At 45.1% G+C, this 24,914-nt stretch overlaps 1 protein-coding gene across 4 annotated transcripts in view; it reads left to right on the top strand.

The window, feature by feature from the left end:
* Positions 1-24,914, top strand: part of CLUAP1 (clusterin associated protein 1) — a 63,502-nt gene that overhangs the window by 7,026 nt on the left and 31,562 nt on the right. For all 4 annotated transcript variants that reach the window (XM_058035598.1, XM_058035597.1, XM_058035594.1 and 1 more), the window contains 5 exons: positions 317-496; positions 2,305-2,400; positions 13,765-13,848; positions 15,399-15,532; positions 16,857-16,998. In XM_058035598.1, the coding sequence (XP_057891581.1) occupies positions 317-496; positions 2,305-2,400; positions 13,765-13,848; positions 15,399-15,532; positions 16,857-16,998 (636 nt within the window). The remainder of the gene's footprint in view (positions 1-316; positions 497-2,304; positions 2,401-13,764; positions 13,849-15,398; positions 15,533-16,856; positions 16,999-24,914) is intronic.

Genomic DNA, 24,914 nt, shown 5'->3' with positions numbered 1-24,914 from the left:
TTCTGCTGACCAATCTCATGGCTGCTGCTTAGCTCCAATCACAGTTCTGCTGTCTCTGAGGCCTGCCTTTTGCAGCTTCTCCAAACCCCTCTGATTTTATGGATTCCCATAGATTTTGTTCTTTGTGACTGCTAAATTGTTTCTTTCTTGCCCAGGCTACCAAGGCTCACATCAAGCTGAACTCCAAGAAGCTCTACCGGGCCGATGGGAATTATTCTGTACAGCAGAATAATTGGTGCCCCCAAAAACAGCTTTGAGCGCAGATAACTGAGGATTTTGTTCTTTGTGACTGCTGAATTGTTTCTTTCTTGCCCAGGCTACCAAGGCTCACATCAAGCTGAACACCAAGAAGCTGTACCAGGCTGATGGCCACGCTGTGAAGGAGCTGCTTAAAGTCACCTCGGTGCTCTACGGGGCCATGAACACACAGGGAGGGGAGTGTGCTCAGCTCCCCGAGGAGGACAGCACCAAGTTCAAGTTTGATCTGGGCTCCAAAGTAAGCAAAAGTGCCACTCTTGTGTTCACTTGGGAAAACTCATCTCTTTGCTAGCTGGGATTTAAGTGGAGTGCTCTAGCAAGGGTTTTAAGTCAGACTTTCAGGAGATGGGGTTATGTCACTCTGTGATTTGTTTTAATCTCTGAATTCTCAACAAGAAGCCTAATACAAAGTGTCTTGGTTTGGAAAGACAGGTGTCTACTAAACAAGGCAGGAGCCTCCCCTGCACTGGAAACTGTAACCCCCCTCCCTCCCAATTGCTATAAATTTGAAATTAAGAGGGGCTTTCAGGCAAAGATATGGGAGCAGGAAATAACAGGTTTTTTATTAGGGAGGAAAATAAAAAAATAAAATAAACAGTGCAGTAAATCAAAACAAAACTGGCAGAGTCAGAACCCAACCTGACACCCTGTGGGTCAGGGTGTTGGCAGCAGTCCCATTGGAATTGTGGCTCAGCCCTCCTGCAGTGTCTGGGGTGGTTCAGCTGGAGCAGGGATCCTGTAGAAGGGTGGAGTCTTCCTCTGAAGATCCAGTGGAAGAGGAGGCAGCTGCTGTTCCTCTGGGAATGCAGTGGAAATGCTGTGCTAGTGTCCCAAGATCTCCAGATTATATCCAGGCAGCAATGCTTGGCTCCTCCCTCTGGGCTCACATCTCCCAATGGGATGCTGTAGTTCTTATCAGCCATGCAGTGACATTCAATAGCTGTTATCAGCAGGTGTCTCCTCTGAGGGAGGAGTGGTTGTGGAGGAGATAAGGAAAACTGCCCAATTAACAGAAGACAACTGCCATATCTCTAACAGATGGTAAACAGAATACATACTGCTTGGCAAACAAGGACACAAGGGAACAGTGGCACAAAACTGGTTCTCTTTGTATTGAAATCCTGTTGACACCATAGAAATATTGGAGTAGGCTGGAATAAAGATTATTTTCTACCTACTAAACTTTTGCAACAGGAGGAGCTTGCAAAACACTGACTGAAAGTTGATTTTTAGCCCATTTGCATTGAAAGAAGGATAAATCTTCCTGTGACCCTAACAGACATCAAAGCTGTTCAAGCTCTTAAAATAAAAGCCATCTCTTGATATTTTAAAAGCACTTTCTCTAAATATAAAAAAACCCCAAAAATTCCAGAAAACCCCAAAACAAAACAAAAAACCAAAACAAAACCCCAAAAAACGAAACCCAAAACAAACCCAACACTTTGCTAAATAAGAGGATTTTCTGTTACCACTTCTGTGGAAGATGTCCCTGCCCATTGCAGGAGTGGGACTGGATGGGCTTTAGGGTCTGTTCCCACACAAACCATTGTATGATTCTCTTTTCCTGTGATTCTTGAGGAAATGGCAGACCCAGCAGTGATTCTGTAAGTCTTGATGTGTCTCTCTGAAAAAATAACAAAAGCCACTTGGGAGATGCTCAAAAGTTCATTACATCCACTGCAGGCTGGTCCCATTCCTTTTGGTACATGAAGTTTTTACTTCTGCTCATGAAAAGGGAGATATTTCCCTTTGTCCTGGGCAGCACATGAACCAACAGCTGGCTGAGCCACAGTTCTGAGGAGATTTGTGGGGTTTTTTCCCTTGGCCTGAAGTATTTGGGGTTCCCCTCAGAAACCTGTACCTGACAGAGCCTCACCTGGACTGTTTCAAGCCAAGGGAGACTCTGTCCACTCTGATTCTGGTGCACAACCTCTGGCAGAGTTTAGACCTCCAGTGCAATTTTGATATCAGAATGAGAAATACCATAGATAGTCTTTGTGATGTTGGGGATTCTCCTGCCATTCAGTGCTGTTGCTGTGTTTCCAGATTGCTGATTTGAAGGCAGCCAGACAGCTTGCTTCTGAAATCACCTCCAAAGGAGCAGTCCTGTATGACTTACTTGGCAAAGAGGTGGAGCTGAGGGTAAGTACACACTGGAGAGTGTGGAAAAACTTGTGTTCACTGGGTGCCTCAAAGGAAAAAGGGGGAAAAGTCTCAGTTCTTATTAATGTCTGCATCTGACATGAATATTCCAAGAGTTTGAAGGAATGGGCCTGACAGTTTGCATTTCCTTCCTACTCCTGTTCATGGCTGCACTGCAGGCAGCCTGAGAGAGCAGCCTGGCATTTCCTCTTCAGCAGAAAACTGAAATATTCCCTGTTTGGAAATACATGTACAGGCTGTGGTGCTGGGGATGGATATTCTAACAGATAAATTATGAGTGCTGTTAGTTTTGCAAGGCTCATTATTTCTGTGGTAGGAGCTGGAGGCATCACAGCCTGCAGGGTTCATGTTCTTCAGCTTAGCTGGAGAAGAAGCAAAATCAAAAGCTGGTGTGTGAAGTCAGTGCACACTGCCAGGAAGTCTTGCCATTATTTTCTTCAGTGCCTTTATCTGCAGTGCTGGAGGTTCTTCATTTTCTGAAGAGGGACTTGAAAGGAGGGAGACCCTGCATGGTGTTGGAAGTGTTCAGATGTCTGAGCTGGGGGGAGTGCACCCTTCAGAGCTGTAAACTCTGAGCCTCCACAATTAATGCTCCCAGATCCTTGTGTGATGGAGTACAGGTGTTTCAAAGCCTGGGAAGTTCCTCCATGGAGGATCCATGCTGGATCCATGCATCTCTGTGCTGTGCAGGGTGCTCATACTTCAAAAGAGAGGGAGAAGTGATAATCCAGTTCAACTCAACATGCAGCACTGTCACACAACTGTTAATCAGTTACTTCTCCTCTTGCACTCTGCCTGATTTCTTGGCTTTGAAGGAATTTTCACACAGCTGCTGTGTGATGTGTTAATGTTTGCTTTGGTGGAGCATTGGACCCTTGTCCTCTGAGTACAGCATCCCTGTAACTCTGCTAAAAGTCAATTACAGATCAGTTTAGGCATTTTTAAAAGTACTCAAGTGTCAGGACCCAGGACATCCCTCTGGCTGTCCTGAGCAGCCCAGACCCCTGCCAGGGGTCTCAGAGACCCTGGCACAGAGCCCAAAGTGCCCCTGTGGGTTTGATTATGACCCGTGGAGCAAGTTACCAACCTTAGATGAAGATCTGCAAGCCATGACAAATTAAGTACAATGACAGTGAATTTATCACAAAGTGAAAAAGTAGATTTTGGGGTTTTTAGAATGGGGATTCAAGGGGGCAAGATGGAGGGATCTGGGCATGTCCAGCCTTTCTCCTTCTACTTTCTTGGCCTCCATCTTCTGCTGTGATGTTGGCACTCACAGATTGGTTTAGAGTAGAAGCTCACTGTCTAACATAGGTGATAGGTATTGGAAAGTAATTATAAATATTATATACATAGTTTTTAGTATAAAGACATAACAGGGGGCAGGCAGAGTGCCTCTGTCTGTTTTGCTGGATGGACCTCAGCTGGACAGGAGAAAGAATTTTATAGATAAAAAACAATAAACAACCTTGAGGCCAAGAAATGAAGAGCTCTGACTCCTTCTTTGAGCACTGGGCCTGGAAAAGAGACTTTAATGTTTTTTGGGGTCACTCTGACCAGCTAGAGACCTCAATTCTCAAGCATTGGTTTGAATTTTTGGGTGTTGTTTAGTCACTTGAAATCAAAGCTTTGAGGACACTGAGTTTAGAACTGGGCCCTGGAAAAGGGCCAGGCACAAGTGGAGTGTGCTGAGAGCAAGAGCTGAAAAATGAGGAGATGAGAAAGTGCTTCAGTGCAGGCACTTGTCAGTGGGGCCATGAAGAGCTCTGGAGTGGGAGCCTGCTCAGAGGTGCCTTAATTTCTGAAAGGATTGGATTTCCTAGAGAGAGCAGGGAGCTCGTGTTCCTTGTGGCTGAGCACACAAGCTGGGGCCAGCTGATCCTGCCCTGGTGCACAGGCTGTGTTTTGCAGAAAGGATTTGGTAGATGGAACTTGTTATCTTTAGGAAATGACCCTCTGTGCCATTAGCTCTGAGTGCATGGCCCAAAGGCAGCAGGTGACAGTGACAGCACAGGGAGAGCCTCCAGAGAGCTGCAGAAGATGCTTTTGGGCTCTGTTCCTTATGATTTGGGGCTGGTTCCAAGGTTTTTCAGTGATTTGTTAAACCTAAAGGACCCATTTTTGGCTGATGTGTTAAATGCCAAGTTTAGTACATGCAACAGACTCGAGTGTGTAGCAAAGCAAACAGGTTTCAGATTAAAAGTCAGGAGGCTGCAGGAAGCAGTTTGGCAGTGGAATTTGTAATTTTTAATTATCATCCCCCAGCTCTGCCTTTCACCTGAAGTATGAAATTTGCCCATGCCAGGAGAGGCTTGGAGCCAAACACTGCTGGGTTTTTCCATCACTGTTGGGTCTGGGCTTCTTGTCAGTGCTGAGGGCAGTCAGGAATTGCCCTTCCTCATCTTCCTCATCCTCCCTGGATTCTTCATGAGGAGGATCAGGAGAGCTCAGCAAAGGCATCCTCTGCCTGCCCTTCCCACCCCATTCCAGGTGGGGAAGAATTGAAGCTCCTTCTGGCTTTGGGTGGGGAGTAGAGCTTTGCTGGTAGACACCAAATTAGTTGCCATTAAAATAAATATTACTTTTATTGCTTTTGAATGTATAACAACCAATAATAACCAATTTCCATTGGTTATTTTCTTCTGGCAGTGCCTGGCTAATTAATGCTCACACTAATTAGCACTTCCAGAGGGTTTGTGCTGTTGGAGGGCAGGGGAGCAGTGGTTTAGTTTTTTATTCCATTTTATCTACTGAAACCTGTTGCATGTGCCAGAATCTATCAACAGCTGTCATAGTGTTTAAAGGAATTTGAAAACATGGGAGTTTTATGTTCCCTGAACATCTTTTCTCTTTCTTTTTCCAATCCATTCATTTCCAAATATTTAAATAAAAGCTCTTCCTACCTAAGCCTCAACAGGCTGATGATAAATCTTATTTCTATCCTAAGTGAAGATTTTCATTTTCCAGGAACTATAAAGGAAATGCCAGCATTTGGCACTAATGGGTTGACTTGATCTGTTTTCACAGTCTGAGCAGTTTTTGGGGAAAGATCATTGGGGAAAAGTGAAGTAAAACTCATTATTTCCTTTGGAAATGTTGACTCTAATTTGCTCCACAACCTTTACCTTCTTTGTTGGAGTCTTTTTGTACATAATTTGGATAGAAACTGTGTAGAAGAAATTCATGCATTAGATAAATTTCACATTGCTCCTAGTCATGAAACACTTTTTTAAAATAAATTACTTTCTGAATGAAAACAAATTTCAGCTAGAGAAGAATTTAGGGGAATGGTTCTGTTAGATTTATTGGAGGTAGAGAGTGCTGTAAATGTATGTACATATTTTTGGGGAAGAGTTGAGGTCTGATTTCTTGGAAATGTGGTTCTGTGCCTTTGCAAATACCTTATTCCTTGACTGAATATACAGTTCTATATATTCAACCTGCTTCCCAAGTTCATCTGTAATGCTAAAAAAGAATCTTTCATTAACAACAGAGGAACAAAACCTACAGGGTGTGCTGAATTCAGATCATGGGAGAAAAAAATCCCAAACAGCCCCCAAAGCTGGATTGTCAGATGAAAATCCCAAATATAATTTTGAGTTCTGGGGGAGCTGTGTTGTTTCTAGCCCAGCTGTGGGGGAGCACAGTGCAGGTTGTTGGTGTCCTGTGGCAGTGTAGAGACACAGAATTTTTATTTAAAAATACATTTAAGCATTACATTTGGAAGGTAATTTGCAGCTTCCAGTCTTGCTGGTCCAATCCTGGAGTACAGGAATTGCAGCTGGGATTTGTGGAGTTTAGTGGAGCTGATGAATGAGTTTGGTACCACACAGTGAGATCCCTAAATGAAAAGCCAATTCATGCAAATTCCATGCATGGTAAAATAAATCTTCATCTTTATTGTTTCCTTTCCTGCCAGGGGCACTTTCTCTGCATTTCATTGCTGTCTAACTTTAATTTTCAGAATATTTACAGTTACCTTTGCAAGAATAACCAGGCATGGTGAGATTTTGCATGGAGAAGATGGGGTTGATTTGGATTTGAGATGGGGATGAGAGATTTTGTTTGGATTTCTTTTAGTATCTTCCTACACAGTACTAAATGAATGGAGAAAAGAAGCTGTTGGAAATACCAGTCTGTGATTAAGGCTGTCAAACCCCAAATCAAGAAAAGTAGCAAGGGAATTAATGTCAGCACTCAGGCAAAATGCAGCACTGCTTCCCTATGCACTCCCTTCTCTAGGATTTACACAGCTGCCATTCTGCACATGGAAAAAGATGCTGGAAAAGCCAGTGGTGCTCTGTACCCTAAAAACATGGCAAGGTGGGGGAAATGGCCACATTAACCTTTGTGGGAAGGGAGGGGTGATGAGCTGGTGCAAATCATTCTTCAGCTCAAAATAAAGCAGTAATGAGACTTTCAAGGGCAGTTGGCCCCAGCTGAGGAAGGGTTCTCTTGAATTATCCTATAATGGAAATTCCTGGCTGTTTTTAACTCTGAGTGCCTCCCACTCTGCTTCTGCCAGAGGTCCTGGCCACACTAGCAGGAGCCTGTCAGGGAGCTGCCCTGCTCACACTTGCTGAATTATTGGACATGGGAAGATAATGGAGCAAAAAATATTCCAAAAGAAAGCTGCCACTGTGCTGCTGGCAGGCAGAAAGATTTCTGACCTTCTCTGGCTTGTTTTCATTTTATTTACCTCTTAATTAGCTGGAAGCCCTGTAAAACTGAACAAAAATGAAAATATTTTCTTTTAAGGCTTTTAGCTTGTGCTGAAGATGAACAAGGCAGTGGGTTTGTGTTCTAATGCTCCTCTTGGCACTTTTCCCATCTGTGCCCTTGAACAAAGTGTTTATTCCCTATATCCACTCCTGTAAATACTGGAATTGCTGAATTTGGTGGGTTAAAGCTTTTAACAGCCACGTGAAGTATTTGCCACTCTGTGGGGGATAAATTCTGGGCACTGCTCCCTGTTATTGTTATGGATGCCCACAGCACCAGCCTGTTCCCAGACTGATGGGAGGCCCTGAGAATCTTGTTACAGCTCAGCTGGGAAAGGCTGGAATTGAACTCTTCACAGAGCCTGAGGCATTTAGAGCCAGCTGGGGAACTGAGGCACTGTTGGCTCAGCCCCAGCCTTGCCACTGAGGACATTTCACTTGGATCTCTGTATTCCCACCTTTTGGATTAAAGAGCTTTTCCTTTTTTTTCCCTTTCCTTTTTCCTTTTTTTGTTTTCCTTTTTCCTTTTTTTTTCCTTTCCTTTTCCCTTTTTCCTTTCCTTTTTCTTTTCTCTTCCCTTTTTTCCTTACCTTTTCCCTCTTTCCTCCTTTCCTTTCCTTTCCTTTCCTTTCCTTTCCTTTCCTTTCCTTTCCTTTCCTTTCCTTTCCTTTCCTTTCCTTTCCTTTCCTTTCCTTTCCTTTCCTTTCCTTTCCTTTCCTTTCCTTTCCTTTCCTTTCCTTTCCTTTCCTTTCCTTTCCTTTCCTTTCCTTTCCTTTCCCTTTCCCTTTCCCTTTCCCTTTCCCTTTCCCTTTCCCTTTCCCTTTCCCTTTCCCTTTCCCTTTCCCTTTCCCTTTCCCTTTCCCTTTCCCCCTTTCCCCCTTTCCCCCTTTCCCCCTTTCCCCCTTTCCCCCTTTCCCCCTTTCCCCCTTTCCCCTTTTTTTCCCTTTCCCCTTTTTTTCCCTTTCCTTTTCCCTTTTTTTCCTTTCCTTTTTCCTCTCCTTTCCTCCCTTTCCCCTTCCCTTCTTCTTTCCCTTTTTCTTTCCTTTTTTCCCTCCTTCCTTCCCTCCTTCTTTCCCCCTCCCAGCCCAGCTGCTGGGGGCAGAGGGAGCTGTGATTTCTGAGGTGGCTGCATCACTCCCAGCTCTTTGGAACTTTATTGCAAAAATTCATTTTATTGGGAATGTTGGAAGCATTTTCCTGCCTGCCAAATGTTCCTTCTGGGTATGAGACACTGCCTGAGGGAGGCTGATAAATGAATTTCTCTCATTTCCTGGGCTTTGCTTACAGAGCTGCCACACACACAACTTGGAGTGGAAATTTGTAACTTGAAATTGCCACAACTCTGGAGAATTTCTTGGTTTGCTTCAGTTTTTTTGAACAGTCCTGCTTCTAACCCAAGCCTAACCCATCACTCTGAGGAAGAGGGCTTATTGCAAACTGGGAATCCAAAATTAACCCTTGCACCTGTGATCCAGTGTTGAATCAATGTAGCTTTAACCAGAACTGCAGTTGTGTGTGTATATTTAAAGTCAGAAATCATTTTGTTTGGCCTTCCCAGGAGTATTTAGCTTGAAGAAATGGCATCAGCTGTAAAGTAGGGGGTGGCACATTTCTCCGGGCATTTTGGGAATGGTTATGTCCAGTGGAAGGTGTCCCTGCCCATGGCAGGGAGTTGGAATCAGGTGAACTTTCAGTCTCTTCCAACCCTGCCCTTTTTTCCTTTGTGAACCAACCAAATGAGGCCATGTCTAGCTGATTGCATTTGGAATTTGTTTGGAATTTGGAATTTTGGAATTTGGTATTTGGAATTTCACTCACAGGCTTAGCTTCTGCTCTGGAACAAGAAGTTCCTTGTCACGTTCCCACAGTCTGGAGGAGACATCCCAGGCCATGAAGTGACCTCATGTAGTGCTGAGGGCTGATCCAAGCTCTGCCAGTGCAGTCTGCCCTCAAACCTTGCACAAAGTAAATGAAAGGTGAGGATTCTGAGGGTGTGGAAGGATCACAGGAGGCACATGCTGGGGTTTGTCAGCTGAGCATCAGCTCCAGAGCCAGAAGATGGAGGGAGCAGTGAATTCATCCCTGTCAGAAATCTTTTAAGTTCCCTTTCCTGCCTCAGCAGAACCACATACAAGTTACTTCTGATTCTTTCTTATCCATTGAAAAATTACATTTTCCACTTGCTCCTCTCTCCTTGTGGCATGGGTTTTACCTGCTGGCAGGGCTGAGGGTTTGAAGCACTGATTGAGGCCCTGCATTGCTGAGCAGGGAAATATCTTTGTGGACACCCTTTGGCTGCTGAGATGAGCATGAAACCAAGCAGCATAGTCTGGAAGCAGCAAAATTCTCATTTGCCATGACTTTAATGTCTTCAAGAGGCAGATGGGCTGTTGGGAAGGGTCAGATTCCTTCAGAGGGGTGAATGTCCCTCATGAGCCTCCCTGTTCTGATATAACAGTGCCAAATCATCCCTGGATTGGCCAGATGTGATCCCAGCATGGGTGAGTGAACTCCCTGAGTAACAAACTCCTACAGGAGAGCTTTGTGGCCTTCAGGGACACCTGGAATTCCCTGGGAGCAGGGGGTGTGGGGCTGCCTGGATTGAGGCTGAAGTGGCAGTGAGGAATGCACAAACTTCTGTGTGCATCAGACTTAGAACTCCTGGAAAGCAAAGAAAGATTTAACCTGAACTCCTGGAAAACAAAGAAATATTTAAGCTGAAAAACTCAGAAAAAGAATCATGGAATGGTTTGGGTTGGAAGGGACCTTGAAGATCACCCAGTTCCACCCCCTGCCATGGGCAGGGTCATCTTCCACTATCCCAGGTGGCTCCAAGCCCCATCCAACCTGGCCTTGGCACTTCCAGGGATGGAGCAGGCACAGCAAGACCAGTCTGCTAGGAAAAAAAAGCTTTATTTTCTGTTCATTACCACAAAAAATGTGTTTAGAAACCTCTGCTAGACCTTGAGCACATCAGAACATGTTATTGCACCACATTTATCATCAGTGACTTGCATGCTGGTCATGCCTAATTACTTCTCTTGGTTGCTTCCTGCAGTGTAGAAGAAGAGTGCATCCATTTTTCCATACATCAGGCACACTGAAGCTGCTTTATCAGCTTCTGGTCCATGAAAATGGAAATCCATTGTCAGTTGAAAATGCCTCCCTGGGCATATTTGCAGAATGGGCTTTGCAATAGTGGCTCTTCATTGTTAACTGGGAATGAAGCTCAGTTAACAACTGGGGAGGGATTCCCAGTAAGGGAAGTGGTGGGTGCATTTGCAAAGAGATATTAAAGACAAAACTTTGCTCTCTGAAAATGTTCACAGGGTAACAGGAAATGGCCCAGTGACTGTTACCCAGGGAAGCTGTGACAGACATCCACAAAAAATATCCGTGGTTTTGATAGACTTAACATATATTTATGTTTCCATTATATTTCCACTAGATATTACTGTTTTTCCATAATATTTAATATCTTTTCCACTTAGACTTGCTACTCCAGAGAGTCAAAGTCAGGTTAGTGGCTCTGTTGTAACACTGAAGTTATTCTGCCCATTCTAAGGCAGAGTTTTAGGGATGAGCTGTGTGCACAGAGGATTCTCCTCTCCATCTCTTGGGGTGGGAGGGGTTAATTGCCCTGAACTTCTCCTTTTCCAGGAGTCTGAAAATACAAATTCCAGCTTTCCACTGCTCTGCATTTCCCTGACACATTTTTGCAGGCAGGTGTGGCTGGGGGACTGAACCTTGTAGAAAATTATGTGGATTTCTGTGCCAGGCTGTGGTGTGTGCATGGAACTTCAGGGCTCTTAGAAGGAAGGCAGAAGAAGGAAAGAAATTAAACTTGCATTAATTATTTCAGCTAAAAGGGCAGATCCTCAAATTTCTCCAAACCCATCAGCTCCCTGCCCTGCCCTGTTCATGTTTTAGGGTGTTTCACCAGGAGCTGCTCAGGGAGTTGTTTATGATTACACACTGCAGTCCTTGCTGTTCCTTTGACCTCTTTGCAAGTGGAAAGGACAAGAATTCCCATTTCTCTGCTGTTTTGTTTGAAATGTGTTGGCTCTGTGGCCCAGACCCTCTGAGCCCACTTGGCAGGGCAATGTGTGTGCACCAGGCTGGGCCTGGCAAGGACCTCACAAATAAACAGGGATTTTGCTGGTCCTGACAAAGGCCTCACAAATAAATGGGATTTTGCTGGTCCTGGCAAGGACCTCACAAATAAACAGGGATTTTGCTGGTCCTGACAAAGGCCTCACAAATAAACAGGGATTTTTCTGGTCCTGGCAAAGACCTGAAAAATAAACAGGGATTTTGCTGGTCCTGGCAAAGGCCTCACAAATAAACAGGGATTTTGCTGGTCCTGACAAAGGCCTCACAAATAAATGGGATTTCACTGGTCCTGACAAAGGCCTCACAAATAAACAGGGATTTTGCTGGTCCTGGCAAAGGCCTCACAAATAAACAGGGATTTTGCTGGTCCTGGCAAAGGCCTCACAAATAAACAGGGATTTTACTGGTCTTGACAAAGGCCTCACAAATAAACAGGGATTTTACTGGTCCTGGCAAAGGCCTCACAAATAAACAGGGATTTTGCTGGTCCTGGCAAAGACCTGAAAAATAAACAGGGATTTTGCTGGTCCTGACAAAGGCCTCACAAATAAACAGGGATTTTGCTGGTCCTGACAAAGGCCTCACAAATAAATGGGATTTTGCTGGTCCTGGCAAGGGCCTTACAAATAAACAGGGATTTTACTGAGCTTCTGAAATGCTAAATGTTCCCAAACAACTGAGCTACATTATTCTTCCCCACCCTCCTCCAAAAACATTTATATATGGAATTATTTGGGAATTTGTATTGCACGTTTTGTATCCTATTTCTGCCCAAATAAACTTGCTGCTTTGGAGTTGGTTTTTCTCTGCTCTTCACGAGCACTTCAGGCAGTGTGAGCAGTCACTGCCACCAACAGATGTACCTGCTGTCACTCTCCCCAGCAGAATGTTTGTTCTCCTTCTTTTCCCATGCCAGGAAAATGAGCCTTTGTGCAGCATGTGCTGGGGTTGCTCAGACACCTGATCCAGCAGAGGAATAAGCTCAGCACAAAAAGCTGCTTTTATTGTTTTGCTGGATGAGCTGCCAGGTTGGGTTCACCCTGCAGTTCCCTGGAGTTGGTGGGAAGGGATCAGGCTCTGCTGGAGCTGAGCTGTGCAATCTGGAGAGTCTGGCACGGCATCTTAGCAAAGTTATTCAATCTGCTTCCAAAATTCCTCCTGTGGTGGGCTGGGTACAGCTTGTGGCAAAGTGCACAAAGCATTTTTAGGTTCTTAATCAGGTATTTTCTAGAGAGATGCTTTCTCCATCTTTATCCACCTGTTACCAAGTGTTTTGCCAATGTAAGATTGTTTTAGGGACATCTGCAAAATTCCCTCTCCTCCCTTCCAGTGCCAAGCAAGTAATCAGAAGTTTTTATGTAATGACCAGGTCAGTGTTTAAGGCATCATTTAGACAAGTGCACAGCCAAGCTTATGTGTCCCCAAATCTGCTGAGAGGGATTTTTAAAATCCTTTGGGATCTAAACAAGGATCACTGGGGGGGTTTTTGAGGAGTCTGACTCACTCAGTTGTCAGAAGCAGAGATGCCCATAACATCTGCAGTGTGCAATTTTCACATGGGCATGGGAGGCACATGGAATCATGGAATATCCTGGGTGGGAAGGACCCACAGAGATTATTCAGTACAGGACACTCCATAATCCCATCGTGTCCTGGGAGAATTGTCCAAAGGCTCCTGGAGCTCTGGCAGGGTCAGTGCTCAGAGTCCACCTGGGACAGTGTTCACAGGGGTTTTCAGACTGGGGAGGAGATGAGGATCTGCCTCCATGTTTCAGAAGGCTGATTTATTATTTTATGATATATATTATATTAAAACTATACTAAAAGAATAGAAGAAAAGTTTTCATCAGAAGGCTGGCTTAGAATAGAATAGGAAAGAATGATAACAAAGGTTTGTGGCTCAGACAGAGTCCAAGCCAGCTCATTGTGATTGGCCATTAATTAGAAACAACCACATGAGACCAATCACAGATGCACCTGTTGCATTCCACAGCAGCAGATAATCATTGTTTACATTTTGTTCCTGAGGCCTTCAGCTTCTCAGGAGGAAAAATCCTAAGGAAAGGATTTTCCATAAAAGATGTCGTGACATCCACCTGCCTGGCACAGTTTGGTGCCTTTGTAGTCCTTGTAACTCCACACTTTTGGGACAATGTGCTCCTCCACCTGCACTGGTGTTTTCATGGGTTGTACAGGTGATGGAATCTTCTGTGCTCCACATGTAAAATCACAGCAGTTGCCAAAAATCTGCCTTCAAGAATAGCTGCAGTCAGACACAGCACTCACCTCATTTGGGAAAGATGCCTTGATTGCTCCCTCCTGCTCATCTCAACTCACTTTTTCATCATCTCCTGGTCTCTAAATCATCTCAGCCTTGGTGAATAAACACTAAATCCTACCCCATTTATTATGCAGATGATCCTATCATTGTTGCTTGATCACTCTCAGTTCTGCATAAATTAATTCCTTTGTGTAGTGTTTAAACATATTGGTTCATTTTATTTCATAGGAAGCAAGGACAGAATCTCTTGGCAGACCTTTGGAGATAAATGAGGCTGAGAAGGTGATGAAAATTGCCATTAACAGCGTTCTGGTAAGCAAAATATCATTTATTTGATTGCAAAATTATCATTTTTCTGCTGCAAGAAGAAATTAGCTCTTTTTGTCAACAGCCTGGGGTAAAGAGTGCCAAAGCCATCACCTGCAGCTGCAGTTGATGCATCTAAGAGCTGCTTTTATCCCCTCTTGTGAGGGAAAACACACTGTAGTCACATTCCCTGCCTCTGTTATGGGCTTCACTCCAAAGCAGGGGTTTTTATTTCCCTACAGGAGGGATAAAAATTGCCCAAATCAGCCCAGAAATTACACCCTGTACCTTGTGTGAGTCCTGTGACCTCTGCAGAGTCAGGGCTGCAGGGAGGGACCTCAGAGGTGCCTGGGCTGTGGGAGCAGCTGAGCTGGCCAGGGGTGGGTGAGAGCTGCACTGTGCCACTGAGATCCTGCCAGGGCACCCTGAGCTGCTTGCTGGGAAGGGCTTTGTGTCTGTCCTGAATTTTCCAGCTCTGTCCTTGCTCCAGTGCCTGCCTTCCTGAATTTCTGAGCCTTCAGCTGCTCTGTGTGAGGAGGGAGTTCATTAACTCCCAGTTAATGAACTCTCTCTCAATTATTTCACTGCAAACTGTATCCAATCCAAGAGTTTGACTACAAGAATGGAGTTCCAGGTTTAAACAACCAATGGATAACCAAGAGAGATTCCAGGAAATCTCCTGCTCACAACCTGTGTGAATACTAAATTTGTTAATGTACATTTCTTACTCCTCTTCTCCATGAGAGAGAATTCCTGGCACACAGCACTGGCACACACTCAGCTCATTAATCCTGGCCCACTTCATGGAATGACCTGTTGGAGCTGAGCAGCACCAGCACTCACAGCTGGAATTCCAGCAGTGGAATCCTCCCTCCCCCTCAAAAGATGCTCATGGTTTCTTTTTCTTGAGCCTGAGCACACTGGATGTACTCAGCACATTTGAATCAATTGGAATATTCCCACTTCCCCTCCTAGTCCTTGTAGCACATGTTGAAATGTTCAAGATGTTTCCCAGATTTTGAAAATAAATGGATAAAACAAAACTTTGGAAAGGATGAAGATATTCAGATATAGGAAGTTCTTTATAAAACTGATTTGTATCTTGAAGAGAAAAGAAACAAACTATGGAAGCTTAAAATTCCCTAAAATAGTACCAAGAAACAAATGCATTTATTATCTATTTATTCAGAGAGAATCATGGAATCATTAAGGTTGGAAACAACCTGAATGATTCCATTAAGATAAAATCCAAAAAGACCTTAATGATGCCAAAAGAGAGGCTTCTTCCTGCCTTCTACTGCTTCCTCAGTGAGAAGGAAAACTAAAGTTACAGCTGTGGGGCTTTTCCTTCTTTAAGAATGTTGGCAAAAAGAAAATCAGGTATTTTACATTTGCAAATGTCCAGTTAGTTCGTTATCCTGGCCACAAAGAACTTTTGAATTTCCATTGCCTACTTGAGTAAAGACAGATGAGATTATCCAGAACAATGTTCAGCATCTGAAAGATAAATGTAATTATCCCAGTGCCAGCCATGGTTCACCATCCTTCTCTTTCAGGAAGAAGTCCAAAAGACCAAAGACATGTTGAATAATGTGGCTTTGGATGAAGCCAATTTGGAAGCCAAGATTGAAAAACGAAAACTGGAGCTGGAGAGGAGCCAGAAGAGGCTGCAGACCCTGCAGAGTGTTCGGTGAGACCATGAACTGTTACCTACTGCAGGGAGGAAACAGAAAGGGTGGAACTGGTGCCAACAGCCCCTCTGTGCCCACAGCCTTCTGCTCTTCACCACCAGTTTGAAAAATTCCTTCTGCAGCCCTTGTTAGGATCAGATCCTCTGGGCACTGCTACAGTCTGCCAGAAGATTCATAGAATGACAGAATCCCAGACTGGTTTGGGTGGGAAGGGACCTTAAAGCTCATCCAGTGCCACCCCTGCCATGGCAGGGACACCTCCCACTGTCCCAGGTCACTCCCAGCCCTGCCCAGCCTGGCCTTGGGCACTGCCAGGGATCCAGGGGCAGCCACAGCTGCTCTGGGCACCCTGTGCCAGGGCCTGCCCACCCTCACAGGGAACAATTCCTCATTCCCAATATCCACCCTAAACCTCTCCTCCTTCAGTCTGAGCCCATTCCCATTGTCCTATAACTGCAGTCCCCTCATGCTGAGTCCCTCTCCCTCCTTGCAATCCCCATTGGAGTGTTCAGGTTCACAGCTTGGGTTGATTTCTGGCCCTTAATTAACTTGCAGGTTTATACAATCTCCAATCTGCCCTAATATAAAAAGAGGAACTATTAGGCAAGGGAGTGGTGGAAGGAATGACCTGGATTCACATCCCTGTTTTATCAGCACCACTCTGCAGGATGTGGATTGGGTGGGTGTGAAGCTCTGAGCAGCAGCAGTGGATTTTGGGGTGCATCACTCAGCTCTCAGGTGTAATGACACCATCACTTCATCATAATGTTTAATTAAACCTGTAGTGACCCAGGACACTTTTGTAGCAAGGAAGTCCCCAGCAAAGTCTACACACTTAGTGCAGTTATGGAACAGCAGCATAAATAATCTAACATTGCCTTCTGAGGAGGCCAAAATGCTGCCTTTGTGTCTGTGTGAAAGGAAAAGGGAGTTGTACACAAAACCCTTCTCTTTGCTTCATGTAATTCCCAGGATTGTTTAGTGAGGGGCTTTTCTTGAGCTTTTATCCTCTGAAGCAGTGTGAAACCTTAAAAAAATGAGGTTTTTTGGTTTAGTGGATATGGAAGGGCAGCTGCAAAGCTAAAATAGCATTTCAGAATTCTGTATTTCAGAGCAATATTTATAGAGCTCTAGAATCACAGAATGGCTGGGGTTGGAGGAGACCTTAAAGCTCATCTCATTCCAAGTCCCTGCCATGGGACAACTCCAACTGTCCCAGGTTGCTGCAAACCCCAAAAAACCTGGCCTAGAGCTCTCCCAGGGATGGGGCAGCTCAGCTTTTCTGGGCAGATTTCACTGAGTTCCCTGTGCTTGCCCTCCCAGGCCTGCTTTCATGGATGAGTATGAGAAGATTGAGGAGCAGCTGCAGAGGCAGTACAGCACTTACCTGGAGAAGTTCAGGAATCTGACCTACATGGAGCAGCTCCTGGATGATCACAGACGGACAGAGCAGGAGATGTTTGAGGTAGGAAGGACACTTTGGGAATGCTCAGCAGGACTTAGAGCCTGCAGAGCAACAGAAAATGTTTTAATCTCCTTTTCCAAAGCAGCACATCAGGAGTTGATTGAGTCACTGGCAGGTGAGGGACAGTCCAGTGACTGTGGCTGCTCCTGGCCAAGCTCAGCTGCTAAAGTTAAAGTGAAACCAGTTAAACCAGTTCACTGATGGCTCTTGCCAGTCTCTGCCCCCTGACTCATTTTCAGCTGCTGGCTTTTGTTCATGAAGAATGTTTTCAGAATTTCTGATCTTCCTTTTGCTGCATACAATGGATGTTTACTCCTGTTGTCTGCTGATGTACAAGGGTGTCTCAGCACAAGGCTCTTCAGTCTCCTCAGAGTATCAATAGAAACAGCCAAGAGCAACACTGAGGAGATCAGATGTGCTGGGATCTTCCCCCTCACAGACTTCACTCTTGTTTGGCAGAATTCTGCCTTCTCTTGACTTGCTCAGTTGTGTCAGGTCAGTGTGATTCTCTTTGTGGATAATTGCATCTGTATCCTGTTTTGTTCCAGACTTTTCTTTGGGGTAATACTTTCAGCTGGCCTTTCCTTCAGCTTCCAGCAGGTTCTTGTTTTATTTTCATCTTTCTCACAGTCATTACCCACTCTGTCTTCTGTTCATTGAAAACACATTTGAGTGAACCCTCTCCCCTGGGATCTAATGCTGCTGGGTGTGCTGAACCTGAAATTACAGAATCACAGCATCCATGGGGTTGGAAAAGACCTCTGAGACCACTGAATCCTACCTGGGACCCATCCCCACCTTGTCACCAGCCCAGAACTCTGAGTGCCACATCCAGGCTTTCCCCAGGAATGGGGACTCTGCCACTCCCTGGGCAGCCCCTTCCAGTGTTTAACAACCTTTTCCACGAGGAAATTCCTCCTGATGTCCAACCTGGACCTCCCCAGCACAGCTTGAGGCCATTTTGTCCTGTCCCTGTTCCCTGGGGGCAGAGCCTCACCCCCGTGGCTGTCCCCTCCTGTCAGGAGCTGTGCAGAGCCACAAGGTCCCCCCTGAGCCTCCTTTTCTCCAGGCTGAGCCCCTTCCCAGCTCCCTCAGGAATTCTCCAGACCCTTCTCCTTGTGCTGCAGACCCTTCCCCAGTGCCCTGGTCCCACTCCAGCCCCTCAATGTCCTTTCTGTTGTCAGGGGCACTTTGGCTGTGGCCTCATCAGTGCAGCCAATTAACCCATTGTTAATCAATGCTTCCTCATTCCACCACCACCTTTTGGACACAGGGAAAACCATCTGTTGAGAAGTCTCAAATATTTTGCTGCATTATTTGCTTGAGGGATAAAATACCTTTTCAAAGCTGATGTGGGCATTTGGTACCTTGTTAATCCCTGTGAAGCAGTTTCCCATCAAGCCTCTCTTCACAAGCACTGGCTCTGTACAAGTTTTTTCATCTCCTATCTGAAGTCACTTCTAGCTCTCTGTTCCAGTTCTTCACCATATCCTTACCCCCCACTCAAAAAAAGCCTTCAATTAAATCATAATTTTGAAGTGAAGCCTAAAATCTGATTTATCCCTTCTGTTCAAATGCCACTGAGACTTCACATCCAGAGGAGAAATGCTTTGAACTGAGCTACCTGAAAGTGTTTATGAATTCAAGTGCAGAACTTTGTTAATGAGTTGGTGCTCAGCTCTTTGGGGATTTTTGTTAAAAGATAATAAGACAAAGAAAAAGCCTTTGTCATTCACGGCTGTGCCGTGATTAGAATATGGAGAGCACACTTTATTTCCCTTTTTTCTCCTTTCTCTGATACTCCTGGGACCCTACCCATATGGTTGAGCTTGTGGTTGCCTAGGATAAGCAGGGAACAATGCTTCAGTCTAGTGCAGAATTAAAAAGTATAAAAGCTGATGACAAAAAAACATTGATTTGCTTTGCACAGTTCTATCAGTTGTACCTAAAAATACTTGGAACATATAAAGGATGAGACTGTGACCATCTCTTTGTGGGCAGGAGCAGTGACTCAGGCAGCCTTTGCTGCAGAAGAAGAGGGGGGTGTGTATGTCTGTGTGTCTGTGTGTGTGTGTCTCTCTCTCTTCCAGCCAAATATTCAGAAGTGCTGGAGTCCAAACTGGAATTTGAAGTCATTATGAGATGTCAGTTCTCAAAATCAAACTGCAGCACTTGGGGACTGAAAGAGGCTGAAGAATTTAATCTGGAGAAGAGAAAGCTCTGGGGAAACTTGAACAGCCTCCAGTGCCTGAAGGGGCTCCAGGAGAGCTGGAGAGGGACTGGGGACAAGGGATGGAGGGACAGGACACAGGGAATGGCTCCCACTGCCAGAGGGCAGGGCTGGATGGGATATTGGGAATTGGGAATTGTTCCCTGTGAGGGTGGGCAGGCCCTGGCACAGGGTGCCCAGAGCAGCTGTGGCTGCCCCTGGATCCCTGGCAGTGCCCAAGGCCAGGCTGGGCAGGGCTGGGAGCAGCCTGGGACAGTGGGAGGTGTCCCTGCCATGGCAGGGGTGGCACTGGATGGGCTTTAAGGTCCCTTCCAACCCAAACCATTCCATGATTCTAATCTGGGTCCCAGCTAAACCAAGAGATTTGCTGGGGCACTTCCAAACCAGTGAGGGGATGCACTGTTTAATCCATTTTGGGTTAATCTCTGGCCAGCCTGGAGCACAAGGATGTGTCTGTCACTTCTTTCAGTCTGGATCTGCTTTTCAGATTCTGCTTGTCAAAGCAGCATTTGGCTGCTTTATGGTGAAGAACTGTGGGTTATTACATGCTTAAAAAAAATAGAACATTTTGCTCCAAAGCAATGCTTTGCTTGTTGTCCTACAGTTTATAATCTTGTGTCATTTTCAGCATCAACAGAGGAAAAAATAACAAGGATAATTACATTTAATCTATTTTAAAACACACTCACTCCAGCTGTCAGAAACACTGCAAATTATGTTGCTTTTTTTTCCCCAACCCTGATTTGTCTTTTGTTCCACCAAACAAATCTTAATTAACTTCTGCAGTAGCAGCATGAGGCAATTCTTTTATCATTGCTGTGTATTTGCTAAAGAGCTTGCCAGCAAAAAGCATCAGCAGAGTAATTAGATTAATCCAGCACTCCCTGTGCTGTTCTGAGCTCTGGTTTTGGGCCCCTCTCCTTGATTTAATCCACATTTTCAGGAGTTTTTGTTCTGATTGAGAGCCTGATGCTGTTGCTGAATAATGAGCCTGCTCTGTGCTGCAGTTGGACTCAGAGTGGTTGGGTATCCACAGCCACCAACCTGGGCCAGAGTGCAGCTCCTAATTAGCAAAGTGATTTCAAGATTTTAATTAAGTGCCACTGAGCAGTTGAGGCATGCCAGCCCCTCCAGAGCTGCTGGCTGTGTACATTTTCAAGGTGTTTTGTCCATGCTGAGTTGTCCATCCCCATGGGGCTCCTGGTGTTGTCCTGAGCCTCCTGGTGCTTTGCCTGGCCCAGGGAGCAGTGGTTGGGGTGTGAGCAGTGGGAGGCTCCTGCCAGCACTGACAAATCTGTGCTGAAAGAGCTGCCAGGCTGGTGGGGAGGCTGAGCCAACAGTTCATTGGTGATGAAGCAGCTCCTGCTGAGCACCTGCCTGTCTGATGTGGCACCTGCTGAAATATAGGATAAAAAACCACAATTATTTGGTCATTATCACCTGGAGAAGGCAGAAGTCCACACATGATTTGTCTTTCCAGTGAGTTTCTCACACTTATTGACAGCTGTCATGCACAACTTACTCCTGGATCCAAGGAATTTAAACAAGGGCCTTTTGTCTTTGCAGTTTCCTTTGCCTCCTTTACCTCTTTGATTCTCCTTCTGTTTCTTGGCGCTGTTCATGGAATTAATCCATCTTCCTGCAGTTCTGTGCCAAGGTGTGGATTTATGAGCTGTGTCTTCTCAAAGATTGGGTCATATTTTTCTGCTTTGTAAAAAGATTCAGCACAGTTAATTCACTTTTACCTTGTTTCTAAGATGGAATTGTTTCAGTTGTTTAGACACAGAAGCTATTAGAACTTTGGCTGTTCTAAAAAACCCAATTTTCAGGAGTTTTTCAGATTTGGGGGTTGGAATTCTCTCTGGATTATAAATGAATGCCTCTCTTTTAAAGGACAACACAGGCTAATACAGTTCAAAAAGGTGGTTTTGGCATTAGCTTATGTAATGCCAGAATAACTTGGCAATTTCCCTCAGCATTTGCCTTTTCCCTGGAAAGAATGTGCTTATTCTTTCTTGTGCTTCTCAGAGGACACCCCAGAAGTACTTTCCTCTTCAGCTGCTTTCTCCTAAGGTATTTTCAGACTGTTTTTGTGCTGCTTGTGTGTAATCTCAGCTGAGGAGTGCCATGAAGTGCTGGACACAGGGATGAGGATGTTCTTAGCCACTCAGTCCTTTATCTTTGCTTTGGGATTGCTTAAACTGCTTTTCTTTTCATCATTATGGAGTTTCCAAGGGCATGTAGAGATAGAACAAAGGGGAATGGGTTCAAAGTGAAGAAGGAGAGGTTTGGATGGGATATTGGGTGTGGTGGTGTTTGCTGGGGTCCCAGGATGAGGGAGGAGATGAGAATGTTGAGTCCCTGTTTCAGAAGGCTGATTTATTATTTTGTGATACATAGCACATTAAAACTATACTAAAAGAATAGAAGAAAGGATTTCATCAGAAGGCTGGCTAAGAATAGAAAAGGAATGATAACAAAGGCTTGTGACTGACCAAGACAGTCCAAGCCAGCTGACTGTGATTGGCCATTAATTAGAAACAACCACATGAGACCAATCCCAGATGCACCTGTTGCATTCCACAGCAGCAGATAATCAATGTTTGCATTTTGTTCCTGAGGCCTCTCAGCTTCTCAGGAGGAAAAATCCTAAGGAAAGGATTTTTCATAGAAGATGTCTGTGACAATTGGGCAGGAATTGTTCCCTGTGAGGGTGGGCAGGCCCTGGCACAGGGTGCCCAGAGCAGCTGTGGCTGCCCCTGGATCCCTGGCAGTGCCCAAGGCCAGGCTGGGCAGGGCTGGGAGCAGCCTGGGACAGTGGGAGCTGTCCCTGCCATGGCAGGGGATGGAATGGGATGAGCTTTGAGATCCCTTCCAAGCCAACCCATTCCATGATTGATTCTATGAATTATCAGTAAACAGCCCTTCATGATTAATCATGCAATTCCAAATAAACAAACTGTGTTGTGACTTACCCTTTGCAACCTGCCCTCCCCACATAAAATCCCCTTTTCATTAAACTCTTTTTAGCAGAGCTTCTGAATATGCACATCATAATAAATAGGGACATCAGTTCTGCTCCACTCTGATTCTCTGCTTTTTGCACTGAACTAAATTCACCATTCCCACTGGGACAGCTGTTTGCTGCAATAGCCAGCACAAGGTTAACATGACAAGCAGCTGGTTACAGTCTTTAATCTTCTAACTAATGTGCATTTGAATTATGACTGCTTTAAACATTTTACAGGTGCCAGGAGAGCACTCCTGGTGCAGCACTGCTGGGCTGTGTGGAACATCAGATGTAAAATAAGCACAGGCTGCTGAATTGCTGGTTGCTTCTATTTTAGCCTTTAGTTCAGTGTGCAAGGGTGCCAGTATTGGTGCACTGAGACACAGAAACCACTGAGGAAATGTGGAAAAAATTAGAGCAGGGGGAAGGGAATGCACAGAAGGAGAAGGGGCAGTGGAGCGTAGGAGAAAAGGACAAAAGAAATTATTGCCTGAGAAATGATGATCACAGAAAGGAGAAGTGGAGATGGAAGGTGGGAGGGTGTGTGGAGAGTGCATCAGGGAAGATGAAAAGGTTCTGTGTGCATTTATTCCACTGAAATAAAATTCTGCAGTGCCCTGCCAATACCATGGCAACTGCCCTGAGGCAGGTCATGCCTGCCTGCTCCTGGGGCTCTGTTGTTACTCTCTCCCATTAAAGCTGTGGGAGAACTTTTTGGGAAGTGCAAACAATTGAGATCAGTTCAATTATCTCAGTCAGATCGACTCAGTGCTCAAAGATCTGTGTTTTCATAGGGATTATGTGGATATCTGATGTGCCAGTGGGTGACAAACTTGCCTTAGGATCCCAGATTTGGGGCTGTTTGACTCACAGCTTCAAGCTCTTCATGTCTGACACACTCCAGAGCTTATTTTATCACAGAGCTAGAGATGAAACAAGAGATTATTGAATCCCAAATCACTTACAGGCTTTTCTGAGCAATGGAAAAATTCATATTTTGCCTCCAGGAGCCCTTGAAGGGTAAAGAGGTTCCTTGTGCCTCAGGGCTTGGTGCTGTGGTTGGCTATGAGCCCTCTGTAAAGGTTTCTCAGTCTGGTTCTTTCTTGCTGCTGTTATAAATCTGTGCTAATTCTTTTATAAATTAAATCCTCTGCACTTGGGGAAGGAACAGAGAGGATGGGCTGAGTTTTCAGGGTGAGTTTGTCATGAGAGCAGCTGTTTGTGTGAAGGGTGAGATGTAACAGCTCTCACTGACTGCATGGCTTGGAAATCCATGGATGACTGTCACAAAGAGAAATCAGAACTTTCTGATCTCTAAAAAATTCAGTTCTTCCCTTGTCTCACTGAATTTCTTGTGCAGTGACTCCTGAGGAGAAGCAGCAATGCATGAGAACAGTCTCCAGTGTATTCCAAAGTGCTGCTTTGTAGGTTTTAAATCTTCTTTTTATCCAGCTTCAGTTGGGAAGGAGATGAATAAGTGTCTGGTTCATATTATGGTCTTCCTGCCTTCCCTGTATTATCCTGCTGAATATTCACAAAGACTTTAGATGTCTGAATTATGTAACAAAAATCACTTGAAATTCACTCAGAATAGAGACAATCAGATTACTTGAAACAACACTGATCAAGAAGATCAATTTATATTTTTCCCCAGAGATCAACATTTAAAGAATTGAGAAACATTTAAACAGGTTGAAAGAAAAAATCTGAAATAACTCAATTTAGGACTGATGTTTGGTGCTTTGCACCAAATGACATAAGTGGGTAGTGTTAAAATGATGTACAGGAAATTGAGGAGGTTTATGCTCTGCTGCAGGTATTTAGTGGGGAAAAGGAGCTGTGAGAGTGGCATTTTGATTTGCATAAACATGCATAATCTGATCAGCTGCAAAACAGTGAGGTCTGAGTCTTTGAACAGGAAAATAATTCTCAGTTTTCTGCCTGTGTGAGAGCAATTCCTCACTGAGTTCAGTGAGTTGTGGAAGTGGCACGCTGTGAAAGGTGCCCCTCTGAGATAAATGTGCTGGCAGCAGCCTTGGCAGGGGCTGGCAGTGCCCTGTGCAGTCCCTGCCTCCCCTCCCAGAGCTCTGGGATTCTTTGGAGAGGATCCTGATGTTGGGATAACCCATGGGCCCAGCTCTGCATGGCAGCAGGGTCACACATCAGGACAAGGAAAGTAAAAAATCCCAGGACAAACTGCACCCCTTGCTGCCTGGGGGGCTGGGATCACATTTATTCTGCTGGAAATCCACTTCCATTCCCATTTGGAATGGACTTTGCTTGAGCAGGATGTAGTTCCCAAATCAATGGAAACCTCCATTGTGAGACTCCCCTGGTTTTATTGAATTTGCTGACCTGTGAGTCTGAGTCTCCTCCTCAGGCTTTTTTTCCATCTGTAAGAGGACTGAGGAGGAACCTGCCCTCAAAGCAGGGTCTGAGTGCCCCTGGCAGTGCCACATTTCCTGGCAATCCCTGCTGGTGGCACCTTCTGCTGGGAAACTCCAGAGAGTGCATCCTGCATCAGTTCCTGCTCAGCACCAGGGTGTTTAAACCAACAGCTCCACTTTCCTAATCCCTGGAGTAACCTGGAGTGGAGCTCTCCTGTATCCCTGCTGTTCCATGGAGGAGAGCAGAGCATGGAAACCAGAGAAGCAGGAGGTGAAAGCTGCTGGTGTT

This window comes from Melospiza georgiana, chromosome 16 (assembly GCF_028018845.1).
Source record: "Melospiza georgiana isolate bMelGeo1 chromosome 16, bMelGeo1.pri, whole genome shotgun sequence".
In the NCBI taxonomy this organism is placed as follows: Eukaryota; Metazoa; Chordata; class Aves; order Passeriformes; family Passerellidae; genus Melospiza; species Melospiza georgiana.
This window is presented reverse-complemented; position numbering and strand designations above follow the sequence as displayed.